At 43.1% G+C, this 22730-nt stretch overlaps 1 protein-coding gene across 1 annotated transcript in view; it reads left to right on the forward strand.

The window, feature by feature from the left end:
• Nucleotides 1-22730, forward strand: part of LOC138592258 (transcription initiation factor TFIID subunit 4-like) — a 95648-nt gene that overhangs the window by 14743 nt on the left and 58175 nt on the right. The window contains exons 6-10 of the mRNA XM_069662991.1: nt 468-557; nt 1534-1743; nt 8628-8703; nt 9829-9943; nt 16979-17148. Of these exons, the coding sequence (XP_069519092.1) occupies nt 468-557; nt 1534-1743; nt 8628-8703; nt 9829-9943; nt 16979-17148 (661 nt within the window). The remainder of the gene's footprint in view (nt 1-467; nt 558-1533; nt 1744-8627; nt 8704-9828; nt 9944-16978; nt 17149-22730) is intronic.

The following is a 22730-nucleotide window of genomic DNA, read 5'->3' on the forward strand; positions in this document are numbered from 1 at the left end:
CTTTATTCGTCCCACAATGAGGACATTTACAGGGAAAGTAGTCTAAGAACCAAGTTTTGCTGCTAAATTGAATATTTACAAAAAACGTTTCCCGTCATCTGCTTCCTTTCTGTCGCCACGGTTCAATAAAACAAACTCTGTTTACATCTAATGGCAGCAGTGACACTGTTTCTTCAGTCATTCCTTTTAAGTTTGACTTAACTTTTAAAAACAGTTTACATAAGTGAAAGTTAAAGTGAACACATGAATGTGTTGTTGTACTGAATATCTCAGACCTGTAGATGGCAGCACAAAACTCTTCTCCGAACCCTCCTTCCTCAACCATGAAGTTCATCGTCTACACATTAATGAGCTGCACCCTGAGGTGCTAGGATGAAAGTTGAGTGGTTGATCTACAGCCTCGTGATGGGATTTCATCTTGTTGTGTCTTGTAAAGTGCTCTTTATGCTTCACCATTCCTCCCACAGGATGCCAAGATTGAACCGGAGGAGTTCACCAGCCGGCTGCAGACTGAGCTCAAGTCGTCCCCGCAGCCTTACTTGGTGCCCTTTCTCAAGGTGGGGTTCTTAGACTGTAAACCTTTTTGTCTTTCTAAGTAAGTGCATCAACTTTAAAGTGCCTCCAACACTGACTCTGCCCTGATTCCTAAACTGCTCCTGGAGCTGTTTTCTTTACACTTAAGTTTCCCCCAAAACAGGGTCCTCATAATTGCTCTTTTAAACTAATGACAACAACTGATAAAGTTTTCCTCTTCATCAGGGAACTCTCATTGACAGTTTGGCTCTGCCCCTTTGCTACTTTTCAAATTGACCTCTAACATAAAATTGTTTCCTGAATCGCTCCTTAACCTGCCCATTAAATCGTCCCCTCACTCGGCTCCTTAAGCCGGCCCTCTCCTGTATTTTCCTAAACTGACCCCCTAAAGAAGTCCTTTCCCTGGCAGCAGTGATGGGTACGCCTGACATTAGAATGATACACACACACACACACGCCCCTCTGGCCTGACTTCTGACTGTGTGTGACAGTGGCCCCCGCAGCCGTCCCTGCCAGTAGCCAGCAGGTTCCTCCAGCCAACCGTGATGAGCGTCACATCAAGGCGCCCGACCGCCCATCCCGGCCACAAACACATGTTGTCATGCAATGTTAGGTCGCTTACGTCAAAAATCTGCCTGAAATAGTCTGTATGGAGCCACATCAGCTCCTCAGGTCGCCTCTGACAGTGTGTTTTCAGAAATGGCTGACGGCCATTTTCATAGATTTCATATATAATATTACATATACTGGCAGGTAACTCTCCTGTAAACAAACTGTTTCACTGGAGAAGTAATTCATTTTTCACAACTCCTAAAAAATGTCAAACATACAGGTATTGTCTCATGTTCATGTCACTGTAACCATGATATTATAACATCTAGCTAACCAGCCAGAGACCAGAGCACTTTGTGTGTCTGCAGCTGTGTATGCTTTTTTCTCATGCATGTTTGTTTTGCTCTATGACTCTAAACTCTGGCCTCTCTCTCTGCTCGTCAACAGAAGAGCCTCCCGGCCCTGAGGCTGTCTTTGCTGAATAGTCAGCAGTCCCTGACCCAGCCCCCGCAGCAGGGAGTCAAACCAGCACCCGGCGGCACCCCTCCTGCCATCGTAGCTGGGCCAGCTGTCCGCATACGCCACCCCAACAGCGTCAGCACCACTACGGGTGCCAGCGCGCTGCCCGGCGGGACGCTCGGACATGCAGCTGCCATGGTACGTATGGAGCAGAGCAGCTAGAACAGACTGCACTGAGGGCACAGTAACAACATTGTGTACACTTACAGGTTTATATGAATAAAGTCCAGAGTGACTGAGGGTGTGTGTGTGTGTGTGTGTGTGTGTGTGTGTGTGTGTGTGTTGATGGGTTGAAGTTTTTTCTCTTGGACTTGAAGCTATAGTTTAATTTAATACTTATATTTCTAGTTAAGCACTTTAATGAGCAAACACACACATGTTGTAACCCTTCACATCTTCACACCTTGGAGATGCTCACTGGGACCAAACTGTACAGATCACAGATCAGAGCAGATGGTGGCCGAGCTCTCGACTCAAAGGCACCTTGTTATTAATTATTTACCCCTTCACAGACTTTGACAGCTGAATGGAAATATCCGACCCAGAAACTTTACACCAACAAATCAAGGGGACTTCCTGCCCTTTAAATTGCTGTAAATGTAAAGTTATTCCTGCAAGGTGAAATATAAGAAAAAGTTTATTGATTAAATCTCTGACTTGCTATACCGAATATTAATTCATTGATTATGTAATTCCAGTGCCCATAAAGCAAGATAAGGCTGCAACAAAAAACAATTTTTACTATTGATTTTTTTTTTTTTGCTCACTAAAATTCCAAAAATACACTCTAAGCCCGGGGTGATATGTCTTGTTTTGTGCAAAGATATTTTCTGTTCTATGATGTAAGACAAAAACATGTAACAAATAAGTAAACTTATTGTTGAATAACAAAATAGTTGAACATTATTTTCTGTCAGTCAGCTACTTTATTAACCCACTAATCATTGCAGCCATACACTAATAATTACAATAGATACACAGGTGGGTCAAACACACCTCATAGAATCGGATTGTCTCATTTTCAAAACAAACACAAAGAAAATGCACCTTTTAGTAATCTGATGTTTTTATCACATACAAGCTTTACTCAGGGGTCTTCAAGGGAACTTTCTGAGACTGGGTATTTTACTGCTATACTCTTCTGCCTGACCTCTGCATTAAAGGGGTCATGGTTCCTGCACTAAATTACAAGACGCTAGAAACAAGATGAATCATGATTTACAGTCAACAAATTACAAGATGAAACATTTCTAAAGATTCAACTTATAACTTACAGATGTATTCAGTTGTATTATTACCTGTGTGGTGTTCTCAGTCTTACCTGACAGGCATTCTGTATACATGTCACCGTAAGAGATATTTTTTTTAACCGTTTAACCAATAACAGACAAAACAGGTTTTGGGCTATTTATATTATAATATTCATCAGCTAAACGATTAAAAATCAATAAAATAAAAAGTTAAGAGATATCACAGACTATATCTGGGTGGCTCATATGTATTTACGGCCTCCTCAAACACTTTCTTGCACTTTTCTTTTTTCATCTGTATAACATCGCCATTAACTAGACAGCTATCTCCCCTCACTAAGGGCCCCGCACACAGGCTGCTGAGGGGAAGCAAGGTGAACACATTAAAGTCGTTTGTAAAATAAAAACTAAAATAAGGAGACATTTAAGCACAATAACATGGTGAATTCATCGACTATAAATTGCGTAATGTATTTTTTCAAATATTTTCAATTACTTTTGTTGTTGTTTATTGTACATGTAAAATCACACCCTTTTAGTTAACAGTTCATGACCTGTTGAAGAGGGTTGGCTATCATTTCGAAAAACACAATTACTTATTATTACTTATACTTATCTATGACGGAGTATTAGGGCCACATTAAAGAAAAAAAGAAATCGTAATATTACGAGAATAAAGTCATAATTTTAGACTGTTAGCCTAAATATTACAAATATCAGAAGGGCAGCCAGTCACCTACACTTAAATGAGGAATGAGTGAAGTATAACCTCACAGTGAACATCTTGTGAAGTTGTGCTTGTAAATGATCGCACCGGAGACTTCACACAACTTGAGCCAGAGCTGTATTTATTGAACACACCTGGTAGCATGGAAGCATAGCATACATGTACCTCGCGAGAACATGCGAGATCTCCTGCCTAGTAATGCACAAGCACACTAAACAGATATATATCAATACGTTAGTATAGGTTTCACAAATACGAAATACTTAATCTTTCGGAACATCAGCACCACTTTGTCATAACTATCAGGACTCTGAAAAGTGATTTTAATTGATAATGACTCGTGATCTTAGACATTTTAGTGCAGGCAACTGACTGCTCTTCTGATGTCACCCTTCAAAATAAGTTGCAGGCTAACCATAGCCTAAAATGACTTAATTCTCGTAATATTTTGAGTTTATTCTCGAAATCAGAGGGGAAATGAAATATTAAATGAAATCCTGAACAGCACAAAGATTACACATATATCCGCTTAACTGACCCTTATCTCCCAGTAACTTACCTTTTATCAATGGCTCTGTGTATTAACCAGATCTCCTCAATCCACTGTGCCTTATTGATCTTTAATAGTTTTCAGATTGCCAATATTTTGTTCCTGAAAAAATAAGTCAGGAAGAAAATAAACACTGGAGCGAGTATAATTGTGTGCTGTTGTCCCAGTTAAAGATCTTTCAGGTCAGCCTTTCACTTGGCAGCTGGACAGGTAGTTGCCAAGGTTATGAGCAGTTCATCCAGTGATACTGCGGTGATAACGCTGAAGTGAGGCCAGGTAACCTGCAGGGTCCAGCACTGGACACTGACAGCCTCTCTCCACTCACAGCAGCATCATTTCACCGTGTGTGTGTAATGTATGTGTGTGTGCACGGGCGTCTATGGACGGGTCAATAAGGTCAGACTCAGAGTGGTCCAGGCAGAGGATTGGGAGAGCTGGAGGGTCCTCTCTTTCTTTTTTTTGCATTTTCCTCCCTCAGACTTTCTTAGACTTAGACTTAGACTTAGACTCAACTTTATTGATCCCTTTGGGATGACTCCCTCTGGGAAATTCAGTCTCCAGCAGCTTATACAGTACAATACAATAGGAAAGAATCAGCACACAGAGGGTAAAAAATAAAGATCAAAATATATATATCTATCGATATATATATATATATATAAAAAAGTACAAAATTAGATAACAAGAAAATGTACAAGTAAACAGTGGGTAATAGTTCAATTAAACTAAATTAGGTTATTGCACTGTGGTATTAGGTTATTGCACTGTGGTGAGAGATTATTGCACATTGACAGATTTTTATTGCACATATGACCCTTTGAGAAATAAATAAATATTACTATTGAATAAAAGAAGTTAACTACTATTAACTTTGTGAGCTGAATTAGTGGCTACCGCTTGTGAGAGAGTCTGTCCCTGTTACCTCCTCCCCCTAAGTGAGGAGTTGTACAGCCTGATGGCATGAGGGACAAAGGAGTTCTTCAGTCGGTTAGTCCTGCACTTTGGAAGGAGCAGTCTCTCACTGAACAGGCTCCTCTGGTTGCTGATGACGGTGTGCAGAGGGTGGCTGGCATTGTCCATAATGTCCAACAGTTTGTTTAGTGTCCTTGTCTCTGCCACCGTCACCAGAGGGTCCAGCTTCATGCCGATCACAGAGCCGGCTCGCCTGATCAGTTTATCCAGTCTGGATGTGTCCTTCTTGGATGTGCTGCCTCCCCAGCACACTACAGTGTAACTCACTTTCCCTCCTCCTTCCTTCTCCTCTTCCTCTCTTCTCTCTCTCTCACCATTTCCCTCACTTGTTTTTTTTTTACTCTCGCTTTCTTTCTCTCTTTCCCTCTTTCCCCCCCTCTCTCCATCCCTTTCCAACAGTTCCTCTCACTGCTTCTACCCCCGCATCACTCTCTCATCTCACTCCCTCACTCCCTCCCTCTACCCGTTAACCGTTGAAGGGTGAAGCGAGGTAACTAGGTCAGCCCCGGGTCAATTTTAAAGCAATGTGGCGGCCGCAGTCTATGTCCAGAACATGCCTCTGGTCTCTCTCACTCTTTCTCTCGCTCTCTTGCTCTCTCTTTCTGTCTCTCTCTCTCTCTCTCACGCGCACACACACACACATGCATATAAACACCAACATAAGCTATCACACAAAACATTAGTAAATGATCGCCCCTGGCACAACAACAGTCTGAAACCAGACAGCTAGTTGAATTAGGCTAAAAGAGTCTGCTCTTGCCGCAGCAGTATGGGTAACATTTCTTACAGGAGTGTGGAGAACTCTTCAATGTAAATCTAATACGTTTCTCTTAAAGTGCAGCAATTGTAGCTTTCAGTTTATAGATGTGGAGTTATATTATTTACAGTTACTGCAGAGGGGGTTATCAGTGTGCAAAATGTATAGATATATACTCTGTAACTGGAGACTGAATGACATATTAACGCTTTAATGTAGTTACGGCTGGTTTGAGATCAAATACAACTGTGTTTTTTGAGTAATACATTTAAGATAAAGCGTGTAAAATAATTCAAATGTAATGTATAAGTATGTTTATTTTACTTGAATCCTGGAGTTAGAATGAAACTTGCTCGACCTTAAACTGCCTCGGGGCAAATGACATAAGGTAAATGGACTGGAGAAGAAACTAGGCCACATCACTACATGGTAGTTTATTCTTTCCTCCAACAAAGTGTATAAATGTGCACATTTATAGTCTTATTACATTATAAATGTATATTAACCTTTAATAGGTAGTAGTAATATGCATATTTTTCCATATATGAATCTGGTTCTTTCATAAATAAATCAACATCAGAGGCCAACAAATCCAACTATTAATAGCTGCGACCTCTTGAGCTACACTACATGTGTGCAGCCATTGATTATTACCCATAGTTATTCTGCAGTGTGTGTGAGCTTAATGTGTGCCTATGTGTTTTGCAACGTTACCATTTGCATAGCTTGAATGTGCGTGGCCTTGACACACATTCATTTTTAAGAATTAGTACGAAGCACCTGCAGGTCGGAGAAGAGACGACTGGCAGCCGGCTGCAGTCACACGTTCTGTTTGTTTTGAGTCCTTTTATTTAAAATCTGTACAATTTTTCACCAAAAATTAATTTTGCTTACACAGAATAAACGTAATCATTCATAGCTAATGCTAATGGAGCTTCATGGAAGAATTAGCAGCAGTCTTTAAAAAAAAATTGCAACGGAAATACCCATAATACGAGAAATCATTGAAACGATATCGTATTTAAAGTGGCAGTAAGCAACAGGAATACTCCGATGGAATAAACCTCCTGTATTACTCTGCTAAGCCCCTCCCACCAAATGACGCACCACACATGCACACGTATTTTGCAACTGGTGTGTGCCGCGCAGCCATTGTGCGGTGCGTCTGTCTGCAGCACCGAGACAAGGAGAGAGAGAGAGAGACGAGAGATGCTGTTTATTCCAAAAAGTTCACTTTATTGCAGGCAAAATGTTCAAATACAGCTTAAGTTATCATTATAGTTATGATTCTTGGTGTGGACCACCTTTTTACCTCTAGGTGTCGGAGCTTAGTGCTTCTGCTGTTACCGCAAGTGCTACAGTTACCTGTCAAGAAGGAACAGCAACAGCCAATGTTGAACCTTTTCTGATCCCTCTTTTTTTTTAGGGCTCTCTTTGTAGCTTTTTTCTCCTCCATGTTCTTCCTTCTTTTTGCTTCTTTAGCAGTATATGCCGTTGTCGCCAAAGGAGGTACAGGAAATTTACCTTAAGGTGCCATGGCTCCTGACGGACACAACATCTGTGTGTGCGCAGCCAAATGATGCTAGTTTGTACAGAGTCGCTGTGATAGGCCAGATACGTGGAAAGCTAATTCTGATTGGTTGTTTGATTCAGACGGACGCATTTTCTAATAAAACTAAATACAAAGGGGCGGGTGCTCAAGGCCACAGATCAGCAATCAACATCATTTTGATGTATTATTGTAAGTGAAATGCAATGATCAACATCTGTTATTTTAACCAAATTCTTATGAAATAATGCTGCCTACTGTAGCTTTAATGTGTTTACAGTAATTATAATAACATTATCACTTTGATTATTGCTGTTTAAAAGAAGAAAACTGAGTTTGAAAATGACAAACGAGCAGCGAGTTCACATACGGTGTCTCGCCTTTCCCCCTCTGGTTCCCAAACTTTCCACCTGACTTTTTTCCCCCTTTTAACTGTGTCGCCGGTTGGCCAGAGGTGCTACTATCTCTGCCTGTGCTGAATGCATTTTTTTTTTCTTCCCTCCCTCCCACTCTTGCAGGCCCCTGCAGTGGATCTCTGGGAAAAATGGCCTCTGTCTTTTTTCAGTAGCTTGAACAGTAATATAGCATGTGTCAGGGAATGGAAAACAAGGCTAAAAAATATGCAGCAAGAAGCAAACTGGTAGGAATGGATGGCTGAGCCTGAGGCCGGGCCTTTAGCTGCTACCAAGGAAGGAAGTGACTCTAATAGCCCAGCACAGCCCTCCCTGCCGCCGCCCTCCTCCTCCTTCTTCTACCACTACTTCTCCTTATTCCAAACTACTTCTTCACTGTGTTCTTATTGCCTTTGTCTTATCTGGAAATGCAGACAAATATAGGTCAGGTACAGTGACAGAATCCATCCTCCTTGCATGTAAACTGATCTCCTCTTTTTCAGTACAGTGTGCAGGGAAAGCCATAGATGTAGAATCAATTGTCCCTGTATCTGTTCTGCATCTTCTCTGCATTACTGCTGCAAATCTTTTTTCAAACATTACAGCAGAATAGCAATCAGTACACAAAACTAAAGTGGCCCTCGGCCTGCTTTTCTACGGATCATTTCTTGCAACTAACTTAGAGTGAAAGGGGGAGCCAAAGTTAGTTTTCCCCCAAACTATTCCTCTTGGGGAGTGGTTCAGCGGCATGCAGTTTCATACTTAGTTCATTCATTGTTTGAAATACTACATTAAAGTACATTGTCTTTATTTCTGCTTCCTCAGGGTATGAAGGCAGCAGGCGCCATCGGCGGGCAGGTCCGGATGCCCGTTGTGATCACGCAGTCTGTAAGAGCGCAAGGTAATACATCTGCAGGCCTTCTCCAGACTTTTATGATTGAATCTCCTGAATTCAATCACCTATGCCGTTTCTGCCGATTTTTTTAAGGCATTTTAGTTCATGTTTGTTCAAGTTTGCAGAACTGAAGCGAGTAAAGTCAAAAGATTAAGCAAAAACTTCTGGAAAATTCATCTTTGAAGAAGTCCTCCGACACACAAATTTCTTCTGTGCTTGGCCTCCAATTTTTTCATTTTCCCAGTAAGGCTGCATGCTCGCCCAATATTTCAAGACTGTCAAACTGACCTCCTGGTTAAGTAAAGAGCCGGCGAAATCGGTTAAACAAAGATAGCCATTAGTGAAACTCTGTGTGTTCCCTCTGTAGGCTGTAAGATGTGTAAACAGGCAGCAGCCACAGAGAGAACAGGTGTTTTTTTCCCGTCTGGTTATGAAGCCTTCTCAAACATTTGCGCTGCTGCTTACTCACACTGATTCACAAACACTCTTCCCACAGAAGCCCACAAATATCGCCCCAACACCAACCGGGCGTAACGCTCCCCTAAGAGAGCTGTGTGCTCTCAGGTGGTGTGTGTAATGTGTGTTCGTGTTTGTACCTGTTTTTCGCTTGTGCGTGTGTATGACTGTTTTTGTGTTTGTGTGAGTGTGCGATCTGAGGTGCATACAAATTTGATCTGCCCCCTTCCCCAAGATTGCCTGCAGTGAAAGATCTGTAGGTTGTTTTATGCCCATAAATTGGAATGCGGGGATAGTTCTAAAAATACTTTTCTGTGCCTCTTGGCTAGGAACATGCCTGTTAAAATCAAGTTTAAATTCACTCTGGCAGTCCTTGTGCCTCTCTGGAAAACGTGTCTCGGAGCAGGATGCGGTTTAGGAGTGTAAGGAGAGCCGGTGAAGCGCAGTGATATTGACAGAGCGACGCTCTCCGCACCAACCTGGGGAGAGCGACAGTACCGCTCCCCCACCCCCCCTCCGTCTCCCCCTGCGAGGATGACAGACACAGTTGAAGGTAGTCATCAGACAGGAGGATATTTGACGCAGATAGAAAGGGACACTTCAATGATAACATTATTCATTTTCCGTTTTGTTAAGTGTTTTCTTCTTTGTTCACCCCCCTCCTTTCCTTAACAGGCACAATGGGGAAAGGAGCCATCTTCCAAGCAGGCAAAAGTCCCGTGGGCCTCGCTGTTCAGATATCCGGGAATCAGAAAAACAAGCTCAACGACCCCGGAGGAGGCTCTTTCAGGTACATCTCACCAGGAGACCCGTGTGTCGAGCGCCTGGTGTTCCTGGCAGCGGTCACATGGGGGCAGCATTTCACTAAGAAGCCTCTGCATGACTACGGGCTACACTCTCAGCTAAGGCTGTGAGTGCTCATCCCAGTTCCCTGCCTGGCCACCTGGCTGCCTGCCTGCCCCTCTGGTTGATCGGTGGTCCTTTCTCTCTGTGCCCACGACATAGCAACACACCTCCACCCAATAGATCACCCTCTCGACTGCCCCCCTTGTGTCAGTGTCACAACTCATGGACAGGATTACAAACGAGCTAAATCTTAATTTAGAAGTCAGGTAATTGTGTCCAGATGGCTGGAATTTCTGGATGCGGTTCTGAAAATACCTTTCGGTTAAGTCAAACATACGGTATTTAGCCCGCAGCTTTGCTCCCTCTCTCTCTCGCTCTCTGGTCTTCTCTCTGCTTCAGCTGGGCTTTTGTCTCAAACATAAAAGGTTCACCGCCCACATGCTGGCCTTTGTGGTCCACGTCTGTGTGAGTCTTTTGTGTATTTGTGTCTGTCAGAGTGTTCAGCATATACGTGCTCATGTGTATGGATATGTTTGCATGTATGCCTCTACAGTATGTCTCTTGTTTGTTTGCGTGCCTGCTTGGGCGCACATGAACATGTGTGTATATCCTACAAATCTAAGAGTGTTGTTTATGTGTGTGTCACATGTGTGAATGCGTGTGTTGACATTGACATCGGGGTTAGGATTGCCCTGGTGTGACCGAGCCGGTGCAAGAAGAGTCTGGGTCACATGGGCCAACGGGTTCATGGTAATGGCTCCCGTCTCCTGAGGGGAAAGGCAGCGCCCGAGGCTCTGATTGATAAACCAATAAATCTTTAGCTGCGTTGGTAATTAAGCTGTCAGGCTCGCTTGTTACTGACGACCTTTCTCCCCCCGCGGTGATCACAGTGGCCCTCCACACACACAAACCGACTGGTTCCACGTAAGGCCGATAACGCCCCGCACCACTGTCACGGAAGAAGCATGTCAGTGACATTTTGTAGCATATTTTCCTTTTAATCCAGGTCAGGTCTGCTCTTATGTGTTAAACACGCTACATAATGTAGGTCCCTTAACACCATTCTTGCATCCATCCATGTATTTGTCTCGACATGGTTGGCGGTGTCTGAAACCTCCCAGGCCCATTCACTGTTTGCTTTCATTTTCTCACCTGAGGATACAAACAGGTTTAAACAGAGTCCCTCTAAACTAGGCGATCCTTCGGGCCTCATTATGTCTTCACACAACCTTAAGAAACCTGCAGCACCAATGTTATGACTTAACCTGTGAGCAGACGTGTGTTTCTTGAAAATAACAATGAAAAAAGAAGTTTTATTTGCTCTTCATGCTCCTTTACGAGCAATTTCATTCTTTCTTTCTTCTGATTTTATCCTTAACAACATGCGGTTACAATAATACACTTAAGTCAAGTCAAACTTTTTTATAAAAGATTTTTTGGCTGGATTTTACTGAGTATTTACAAATTGAGAACTAAGCAAACATCAGAAAAAAGTAGAAAGTGATCATGGGAAAGACAAAAACTCCGGCGGGTCCAGTCAGCCAGGTCAGTTACCTTCCACCAGCCCCTCACCCATCCACCCCGCACCGTGTTCGGCTGTGGTCGGGGACTGATGTGTGCATGGCTGTCACTCTGAGCCCCTGGTCCCAGCAGGCCAGCTGTAGCACAAACACACACATACACACTGCAGGGCTTGTGGGGTTTCCAATGCAGCTACAGCCTTCTGTGTAAGTGCGTTTGTGTGTGTGTGTGTGTGTGTGTAGTTTACAGTACAGAGTGAAAGCAGCTGTCTCCGTGCCCCCCTCTTCTCCTCCTCAGCTCTCTCTGTAAACACTCAACATCCGCTGTAATCACAGGCGAGCCAGCCGAGGCCCTCAGCCCTCTGCCAACCTCCGAGCTCAGCCTCAGCCCCTTCAAATCCAACCCCGTCCTGCATGGCGGACACACATCCATAAACACACAAACACTTGCATGGTTGCGTAGGAAAAGATGCGCACAGATACACATGCAAAGTAAGGAACAACAGTCACCAATCACTGTAGCTGATTCTAATAGCCCACCAGCCCTTTTCTGTCATCTTGTGGTTACATCCATTGTTGCTCTGTAAATTGCTATACGATGTGTCTGTTTTGTGGGAAGAATAAGGCAAATACAAACAAATGTGACTCATTTAAAACTTAAAAGTGACCTCCCAAAAATTGTTGATGCAGAGACTTGGAAACACAGCAGTGAAAATATTAGATTATGTTGGGATTGGGTGCTGTGCCACGATGAAGACGCTCCAGAAACATTCATTAAGGTAATGGTCCCACGTCAAAATACTTACAGGAAATGTAGGAAAGTCTGGAATAAAATGGGTTCTATTTTTGTTGACAGCCACATCAAACCAAGGCATGTTGGCTCCTTCTTTAGGTGCACCATCCACATTACACCTCGCCAGGGTTTTTAATGTGTCTGAATAATTACAGCCTGGATGTGGGTGGTCCATTGAATTCATAAACATCTAGCAGCATTTAGCTTGTTGCTGGCTTTATTTGCCTCTCTTGTGCCAATGCCGCCACCAGTGCTGTCATCCGTTTGAGTCATGAACACATATCCCATCAGCTGCCCAGTGTACCCAGTGCCCAGTAGCGGCTTCTCCAGTGGTTTGTGTCTCACAGTGTGTGTGCAACAAACCTGCATGGCCTGGCTGTTAGTCACAGGGATCAATCAGGGCCCCCTGCCTGGCCACAGGGACCTTTATGCACTGGGGCGGAGGGGTCGGTGTGATGGTGGAGGGGGATGCTGGAGATGTGAATGCAACCCCCATCTATCTGCGCACACACGCACACACACTACCTCTAAATGGCAATGCAATCCTCCCACCACCTATGGCGTGCCCTCTCTGAAACACAAGCTTGATATGGAAACGACATGCATATGTATTCATGTGACCGCCGGCTCCATGTCCCCGAGCCAACCCAAACCAATAACTGAGAGGCTGCTCTTTAGCTTCTGTGGAAGCTAATTACATCTCTGCTTTATTAGTGCAGAGGTGTAGCCGGGAATGTTTTGCATTTCATATCTCATTCCCTCCCTTTAATGTCAGACCTGTCTTTGGATTCTCATTTGATTTGAGCCCCGGTGGTCCAAAGCAGACAGAAATCAGACCAAGAAAAAGAAAGACTCACGATATGCTCGTGATATTACCAGTGGCCCTGGTTGACGTCTTATCTATATCTATACAGTTGTTGCCAGTGTGTTAATCTCCCCGCTGTGTATTATTGATGTTTTTTGTGCATAAACACTATCTGTATTGAGCTTTATTGCAGCTGTACTTGTGCACCACAATGTAAATTAGTTTCATGTAAGTTAAGCCTGTTGTTTCATATAGAGAATTTAAAGGCCTGTGTCCACTAACAGCGTTTTTTGCACTGGCAGTCGGCTATTTTCTAAAGAAAACCAATGCACTTCAGCGTTATCAGCGTGTTTGGTGTTTGTCGCAGCGCTCATCGATGTCACTTCTCCCTCGCCAACCAATCAAAATCAAGACGGGGCAGGACTTAAGACATCACCTTTGTCAACAACAATGGCCGAAGTGAAGCTAATCCTTTTGGGTTTTTTTAAAGGGTACAATTTCCAGACAACTTTCGTAACCTAGCAACAGAAAGCGCCGATGAGAAGTTTGGGCGCTGCAGCATAGGCCCTGAAGTTGATATTTCAGTTTGACATATTTAATACTTCCATAAGCACATTTCTATATAAACAGATCACTAGACGCCAAATAACAACATCTTTAAATTCACTTTTATGTTATCTCTTTAAATAGGGAGACAAACATGGATGTATGATATCTGCTACAGAGTACCGTAACTTTACTGCCATTTTTTAGGAAATGCAGTTAGACTTTCTTGTAGTGTGTTGTACATATGCTAAAGAAACCTAAACATAGCTAGCTAAGTTTAGGTTTTCTATTTAGAGTAATACATATTCTGTACAACCAGGTCATATCTGAAAATCTAAAGAATAAATATAAAATACCAGATATAACCTTTCGTGCCTTTATTGAGAGAGGACAGTGGATAGTGTTGGAAACAGGGGAAGGGAGAGTGGGGATGACACGCGTCAAAGGGCTGAGGGCGGGAGTTGAACGCATCGCATCGAGTACTATAGCCTCTGTATATGGCTGCTGATTTAACCACTGAGCTAAACTGGCGCCCTTACTGAGATCATTTAATCGAACCTGCTGTGTTGTCCTCAGCCAATCTCAGACATCGAGATGCCTTGCTAAGCTTTGCACCAAAGTAAAATAGTAGATCTGTTTAAAAGGAGTTTTCTTCAACAGATAAAGCAGATAAATGTTCATCTTTTTTAATATTGTTAGTGGATTATGTAAGTGTGCATTTGACCACAGTGTGTTGCATTTGTTGTCCCCATGGCTTAAAAGGTGTAAATGAAAATGATGTCTAACAGGACTGTGATTTACCTCCGTAAGGCAAAACCATGTGCTGCACTACTGGCTTCTTAAAAACACAATCGCTGTTCTCTGTGGTGATTGTGTTTGCTCCTCTTAACAGAGCCTGTTGTCAATACAGTGTTTCACAGATGGTGAGCTCATCTACCTGCCTGCTACATGTAACGTGACTACACTCATAGTTTGAAGCTGTGAAAGTACAGCTTCTCCTCTTGACCCGAGTGAACGTGGCCTCAGGCGTGTTTCTCTTTAGGACAGGTTAAGTTATCCATGAGGACGTGATGAAGAAAGGTGCACAGCCCGAGGTGCAGCACAGGGTATAATCCTATGTATCCATGCTTGTGTTGTTGTGTAGATTCCCTCTGTGAAGGCATAATTAGACCGAGCGCTGGAGGAGAGGAGGAAAATAGGAAAGAAGGTAGAGGTGTGCGAGGTTCAGGGAGTTGCTCTAATCGTCTTTGTCAACCTCCCGCCGTGGTGTCAAGTTTCATATCGGCTCTCCGTGGCCGCACCAAGGAGCAGGAGGGCCTCAGCGGGGTGGAGTTGGCTGACGGTGTGTGCCCACATGCATACACAAAAGCAGAGCAACACACACACAAGCTCTGTCGCAACCAACATCGGTGGCATGAACGTAAATGACTGTGGAGGTGAGCCAGTGAGTGGCGAGAGGCCACTCTGTGTGTGTTCTGTGGTTCTTTGTTCCCTCCGTCAAAGCCACTCAGAAAATCCTCCTGGCCAGTCCTGTAAGCAAAACACGTCAGCGCTCCGCTAATTCAGCCCAGAATCAGAATCATTACTTGCCAAGTACAATAATTGTGGGGGAATTTGTCTTGGTGACAACTCACAAAGAAAGCTACAGCCTCTGAAGGATGTGGGAGGCTCAGCGACTGTCAAACGCAATGACCCAAACACAAACACTGCATGTTTACCCCTTCCTATGTCTCTGCTAATATGTAGTAACATGTAAACAATATGAGGACAGCTTTAGGCCTGTGAGAAATGACCAGAACATCAAGAAAATACAAAGCAAAGCGGTGTGCAAATGGAGTTTGTTGACATTAGTATATAACCAGATTCATCACAGCTCCGTGCCAATCCTCAGGAGCATCCTTATCGAGCCCCGTCCAAACACTCGTCATCGCTCTGCCGACACAAACAGACCCGCAAATGGGAATTCTGTACCATTACGACCAAAGCACAGCAATCTGTAACAAAACTAATGCATATTGTTATCCCAGAAATATCTCGAATACATTTGGTAATGTGAGGACATGGATACTGATAACAAGTGTGAGGTAGGGTTGATGTAGAAGGCTGTTCCTCTGTCCCAAAACTGAAATCTTTTCTGTCAGTGGATAGAGAACAATTACCCTTTTTTAATCGCGTAATTACCTTTACCCCCTTCACTAAAGCTGCTGTTTCTGCTTACTCTGGAGGGGCAGACAAAAGAAGACCAACTACGTGTCAATTATGCTGTTACAATTACACAACCCTAACAAGATAAAGGTCATCGAATGGGCCACATTGCCATGCACCAATGCTCTATTTTGGGTTTTATAAAAGATTTGTTTACTAACAAAATATCTGCAAATGTGATTAAATCCTAACCCACATTAAATCATATATCTACACTTAGGTAGAGCCTTCTCTTTCAGAAGAGATCATTTAGTTAGGATGCATCTTGTCTTTCCCTCGTCTGAAACCAGTTTGACCGTACGTATCTCTGCTTCTCTGGTTGGCATCTCTCAGTGGATGTCTGCACACCTCCTGAGGTTCATCCTTGACATGACTGAGCTGCTCTTACTTCTGATGAAGGCGTATCCTATCAATGACATCCCTATCTCCATTGTGAACTCTGTGGTGTCCCTCGCTCGGACTGCCACAAACCTGGATTTGACTCCGGATGACCAGCTGTCCGGGGCAGGTTGTGCTCCAGCCTCTTGTTTTCTTGTACCTATGTAACTGCAATGAGCTCCTGGTTGGTGTGCCTGCATGGGCCATCTGACCCCTGCAGCTCATCCAGCATGCAGCAGCCCTGTTGGTCTTTAAACGACCCACTCTAAGTTCTCCCACTCTACTCTCTCTCCACTGGCTGCTTGGATAGGATACACGTCACTAGCGCTTGTGTTCCGTAGTGCAAATTTAATGTCAAACTAGCACTTGGTCAAACTATATATACCAGCCTGTATACTGTATACCGTATACTGCAGTCTGCTACTGCTTGTAGTCGGCCTGCTGCTCTCTCACTTAGAGGGGAGCCAAGTAAATGAAATCACAACTGCTCTGTCCTGGCTTAACAATGGTAGAACAAGCTCCTTGTTGACATTAGGACAGCTGAGACTACATATCCTCTGATGCATCCTGAAAACTCACCTGTTCAGACTGCAGCCTAACCCAGAAGAAATTAAGTCCTTGAAGAAATGAAGAATATAACAAATATTTGCACTTATTACAAGTCGCTTTGCATAAATACATCATCTAAATGAATGCTATGTGTTTGCTAATGTCCCACTTCCCATGTTGCAGGGACGATGATGACATCAATGATGTCGCCTCCATGGCCGGGGTGAATCTGAACGAGGAGAGCGCCAGAATACTCGCCACCAACTCCGAACTGGTGGGAACGCAGATCCGCTCATGTAAAGACGAGGCCTTTCTCCATCCGGGACTGCTCCATCGACGGATTCTGGAAACAGGTGAAACGAGTGTTCCATTCCCATCCTGCCATGTTGCAGCACATAAACAATTTAGCCCCACACTTCCACTTTAAACACAACCCAAAGCTGAAACCCAGGCTGTAGTAGTGATGAAACCCCTTTCAGATGTCTGTTGTGTTAGGAACATGTTGTTTCTGTATTTATAGTGTCATCACTAAAGACAGTTTTGATTTTCTCTCCTTCAGTGGTTCAGGCTGAGCCTTTTCTTGTTTGGCCTCGGTTTAAATTTGATACACTTAACAATTCTTTCACCTCCTTTAATGAATTCTTCAGTGGCTGTCTGAACTCACTGGACCCCAGGCACACACATAAATACTTTATGGGTTTGTCTTTTGAAGGCTGGCTGTCAGATTGTCCTCTGGACTAAAGGAACAGAGTTTAGAGGAATGAGACTTGGCAGTGAGATTTTGATTCTTTCTCTCTTTATAGTGGATCTTGACACTCTGATAGCACACAGTATTGCGTGTGCTAATCGATACAGGCGGAGAGTTCTTGGTTTGTTTGCAGCATTACATGAGAGTGATAGTGTCTTCATTACCTCTTCTTGCTACAGGCAGCCAGTTTTATTGCTTGAAATATACTCCAGGCTCTTGCTGCACTGGGAAACCTGTGAAAACGTATAATGAGCATTATTACTCAAAATAAAACTGCGCCGAGCATCTTGCTCCTGTGCACCAGATCAAAAAACACACAGCATAATTCCACGTGACGGGGAGTCTAGCGCCCTCATCTTGTTTCATCTCAATTAAAGTATCTTTAGAGCGCAGCTCAGAGGCCTGCAGGTCATGTTTCGTTACGTGGACTCTTGGCAGGGTTGTTATCCCGTCACCTTGGGGCAGAGGGGTTGTTTAAAAATATAAATCTTTCCTCAGGGGGGGCACACAGCATGATACAGGGCAGGAGGCTAGGGCGCCCCCTGCTGGGGAAGTGGCACTTATGCAGCTTTGTTGTGTCAGTGATTGGCCTCTCCGCGCTCTCAGCTGACAGCAGTCCGAGGGAGGCTCCCCCGGCCTGCCAGCTCCACTCAATCAGAAAGCCTCGGCTGCTCCTCTTCACTGTAAAAGCACCAAGTTGGACTCTGCTCTGCCTTCCATTCACTGTTGAACATCCCGCTCAAACTTAACGGTGACCTTTCCTGCCCCCTAGTTGCCCCAACAAAAAGAGGGGTCCAACATCTTTCTTGTCTTTGTTGCTTTCTTATTTTTAAATCACTTGAGTCCTGATTCCCCGTTCTTTTCTCCCTTTATGTCTCCTTGAATGCTGATTCCAGGAGAGGATGTTGGCTGCCTCTTTCTATCCCCTTCTTTATTTTCCCCTTTATGTCTCTCCGTGTCTCGTTTCCTCTTCTCTCTTATTCATCCCCTCCAAACAAACACTTGTGCCGCCATTCTCTCCCAAACCTCTCTCTCCCTCCCCTCAAAACTCTTCAGGCTGGTCCTTCAGCTGGGGAGGATGAGGGAAGGAGGAGGGGGGGGGGGGCAGTTTAATTTGTGAAGCTGCAAAACAGCTCTCCGCTCCCCCATCTCAGGAAGAAGAACACAGGCACAGCTGGAGCTCTCTAGAAAAGCTCCTCAAAGTGATGATAGTCCACTGATATCTTAAAGATCCACACACACACACACACCCGAGCACATGAACTTGAGCTTAACACATCGATTTACACGTGTGGAGAGACACAAGAACGAAATCTTTGGAAAACGTCTAAAAATAATCAAATTCTGATACCTTAAGTGTATTAAAATGTGTGGATTATTAGCTCAGTATCATTCAGACATACATCATGATAACACAATCTAATGGCTGAAGAGAAAAAACAGCATTGACACAAATAATGGTGCACTTTGATTGGATGCTATGAGTTCTCAAACATAATTAAGAGCAACTTAAACATGATTCGCTTTCAAAACAAAGGGAGTGCGTCATGCTGTGTTCACCCCGTGTTTACATGTAACTACCAAGACCTGCTACTGAGGAAAACACAGGTCAACACAAACATGTTAGCCTTCAAGTCATAACGCTTCAATTTTTCCCTCTTTCCATTAAATAAAGTAAAAACATCAGTCATTGTAACTGGTCTCTGTGTGTCTAACTTGTGCACAGCAGAATTAATTTAATCTAACCTAATTACATAAGTCTAATTATATCAAGATAACCAGTACAGCTTTAAGATCTACAATTTGCTAGCCTAAACTAGCCTAGCTTGTTAGCTTTATTAACTAATTTACTACAGCCAAGGAACAATGCAGTTACTTACATCTCACTTTGCTGCTTTGTAAAAGACACTGCCACTTAAAAAGCAGATTTCTATAGTAAGCAATTTTTGTTCACCATGCTGTTGCATTTTTATGCTACTACTGTTAAAGTTGTAATCTCAAAGATCTCAGTTTTGTTCTTTTTGGTGACACCTATGGCGATAAACGGTAATTGGGGGAGCACACTTCCCAGATATCCAAACGGTGGATACTGGTTACCAGTTGTAACGGTCGCTTTCTTTTTCAGACTGTTTGCTTCATCTGAGCGTCGAATTTGTTTCTTTTTCTTTGGATTTTCACTTATTTTTGAAGTTGTATCTGTAGTCATCGATCTTTTCTTTGTTTGTTCAGCCAAAGTAGATTACTGTTTACTCGCAACACTTGCAGAGACCGGAAAAACACTAACTGGGCGCCGCTTGATTTTTTCCCACGAAAGTCGCCACAGACATAATACTGCATATGCAAAGGCTTTCATCGGTAGGCCACAGACTCAATCACCATCGTGTTACCTCATTCGACAACAGATGGTGACTTAACAGACATTTATTTAAAAGAAAATCTTCCAGATTATTACTTTAAAGTACACTGGTATGAGAACAATTACATTTAAATTTGAACTAGTTCTAATCTGTATTTAATGCAGTTCCTTTTGGAGAGTCCACATAAATTAATGTCAATCAATCAATAGAAACGCAGAAATGATTGGCTATAAGATGAAGATGACCAGTGGTTGCTTTTGTGAACCATTTATTCCCTGTGCATTGAGATGCTGTGGTCTTATTATTACATCATGTTTCGTACATTTAATAGATGGTTGGATTGTAACTGGGTGTGATGACCTTTCTGCTGTTGCATGAGTCGTCCTTGTTGCTTAACTGAACCTCGTCTCGTGAGTTTGGGTTTCCAACAGTCTTTGGTTATTATGCAGCGAGAAGAATCACATAGTTGTTGAAAGGTCTATAAGTATAATTTGGTGAATACATGTTGCTCAGGACCTCTTCCATGTTGGCTGCCAGCGACTTTTCAGGGGGACCCTTGTTGCCATGGATACCATTCAGTTCTATACTAAATAGATATTCATACTCCCAGACCTCAATGCAGATTGTGTCTCTCTGTTGGATTTCTTTATGTTGTCTGTTGTGTTTAAAGTGATGAGCAGACGGCTACAGACTTACAATGTATGGATCTATCTGATGTTAGACACTCTTTTATGACGAAGCATGGCACACAGAATAAGTGATGTAATACATATGTAATCTACATCTTATTATGATATGCAAATCCAAAAACGTGTTGGCCTCTAGATGTAAAGACCATAGACTGTATAAATAATGGACATAGCCACAGTGATGTCATAGTTGGGCAGTTGGCCGCCGCCATGTTGCTTCTGTGGAGCCATAAGTGACCTTATTTGGACGGTGGAAGCGAGGGGGTGGAAAACGGCAAGTTATCAAAACTAACCAGTCTACACCCATGGCTGACTCATTAGCTGGCAGATGAGCTAGTTTGCACTCATGATTTCTGCAGAGTGAGATTCTCTTTGCGTTGGTGGCTGACCACAGTTGTTTTTTTAACAGAGTAATGAGGCAAAGAGGGCTGTGGAACAACGTACTGGCCAACGAATAAGTGCATGTAAGATAAACTTTGAACTGGCTAACAATGCAGGTATGGCGAGTGCAGTTTACCTGCCAATTAGTGCAAAAATATCAATACGATAATACTATAAATATACTCATGAAAAAGCTTGAGCACATATTTATTTGATGGCCAGTAAGTGTCATAAACCACACAGTAAGCCATGAGTTGTTTTTCTGACTTTTGAATGAAATATTCCCCAGAAGGCACCAAAAACACAAACACAGCCAAGAGGTTAAGTTCAATTAATGTTGTCTGTGTGGACATCTAGCAGACATCAGCCAGCTAGCAGTATCCACCTGTCACTCAAAGCGACCATGCCCCATATTTATGCATCCCTTTAAGGCTTCGTATAATTAAAACTGATACATTATATATAAATTCATCCCGATGGCTTTAGAAACCAAAGCAGTTTTTGTTTCGAGGCTGTAATCATGTGTATGTCTGCTTTAACGGCATGTTAACGTGGGCCCTAATGTTTTTATGGCTTTTGGCTTCAACCTCAAGTGGGCACTCGAGGAACTGCAGTTTTTTGCACTTCAGCGTTTACCACTTGTTTAAGACAAACAACATATGCACAAAGATGATAAAGTGAATAAAATAAGAGACTGCTTTAAGCTAAATGCTAATGTCAGCATGCTAATGTGCTCACAGTGACAATGCTAACAAGCTGATGTTTATTATTCATTGGGGCTGTGTTCGAAATTTCATACCATGATAGCAGCACGTACTGAAAATGTAGTATGTGGTATGCAGTATGCAAAGTATGCATCGGACCAGTTCACCCCGCCCACTGTTACCCACAATGCAAAGCGCTGGAACATCAAAACAGCAGTTGAAATGGCAGCATTCGAAGAAGTGGCGGTTTGCTTTTGGCGGGCTATTGTTTACTTTAGCTTTCCAAAACCGGAAACTGGCGCCTGGCGCAGCAGACTGCTGAATACAGTTGAACAGCTCCATACTACATACTACTGCTGAACACAGTATGCAGTATGTAGTATGTAGTATATAGTATGTGATTTCAAACACCATCTGTGTTACTTTACCATCTAGTATTGTATGTTAGCATGCTAATAAGTGCTAATTAGCAGCACTAAGCACAACATACAGTTTAGTCTGATAATTGTAAGTAGTTTCGCAGAAATTTTGAAGGGAGCAACATGTTATGGCCGTGTATCCAACAGCTCAGAGGCCACAGAGGCTAATAGTCCAGTCTTCTATGATATGCAAGCTTCAAGCACCACCGCTCTATATGTCTGCAGATATTTCCAAAGTCACACGTTCATTAAATTCATTGGGAATATTGTTGGAAACTATGGATTTCTGCATCAAATTTTATAGCATTCAACTCAGTACTTGCTAAGAAAGTTCACTAAGGACCAAGCTGGTGGACAGACGGATGCTCCGACGTACGTAGACATCCCTACAGCCATGCTGCTTACATGGATGAAAAATGCAAAACATCCCCCCGACTGAAGATGGTGCAGATTATTCCTGTTATTGCTTCTGTCTTAAGCAAAATATATCAAAGCCTCTGTTCATTAGCGTATTTCTAGCTTTGTTATGAGCCCTTTTTTCTAGGTGAATAACAGTGATTTGTTTCAGTCCCACTCTGAAGGCAGTTGTTTTTGCTCAGAGAAATGTGGCTCTTAAGTCTCTTAAACTTTCTTTGAA

The sequence above is a fragment of the Semicossyphus pulcher genome, unplaced genomic scaffold, assembly GCF_022749685.1.
Source record: "Semicossyphus pulcher isolate SPU_LCO1_2020_fin unplaced genomic scaffold, fSemPul1.0.p SCAF_1, whole genome shotgun sequence".
NCBI lineage: Eukaryota > Metazoa > Chordata > Actinopteri > Labriformes > Labridae > Semicossyphus > Semicossyphus pulcher.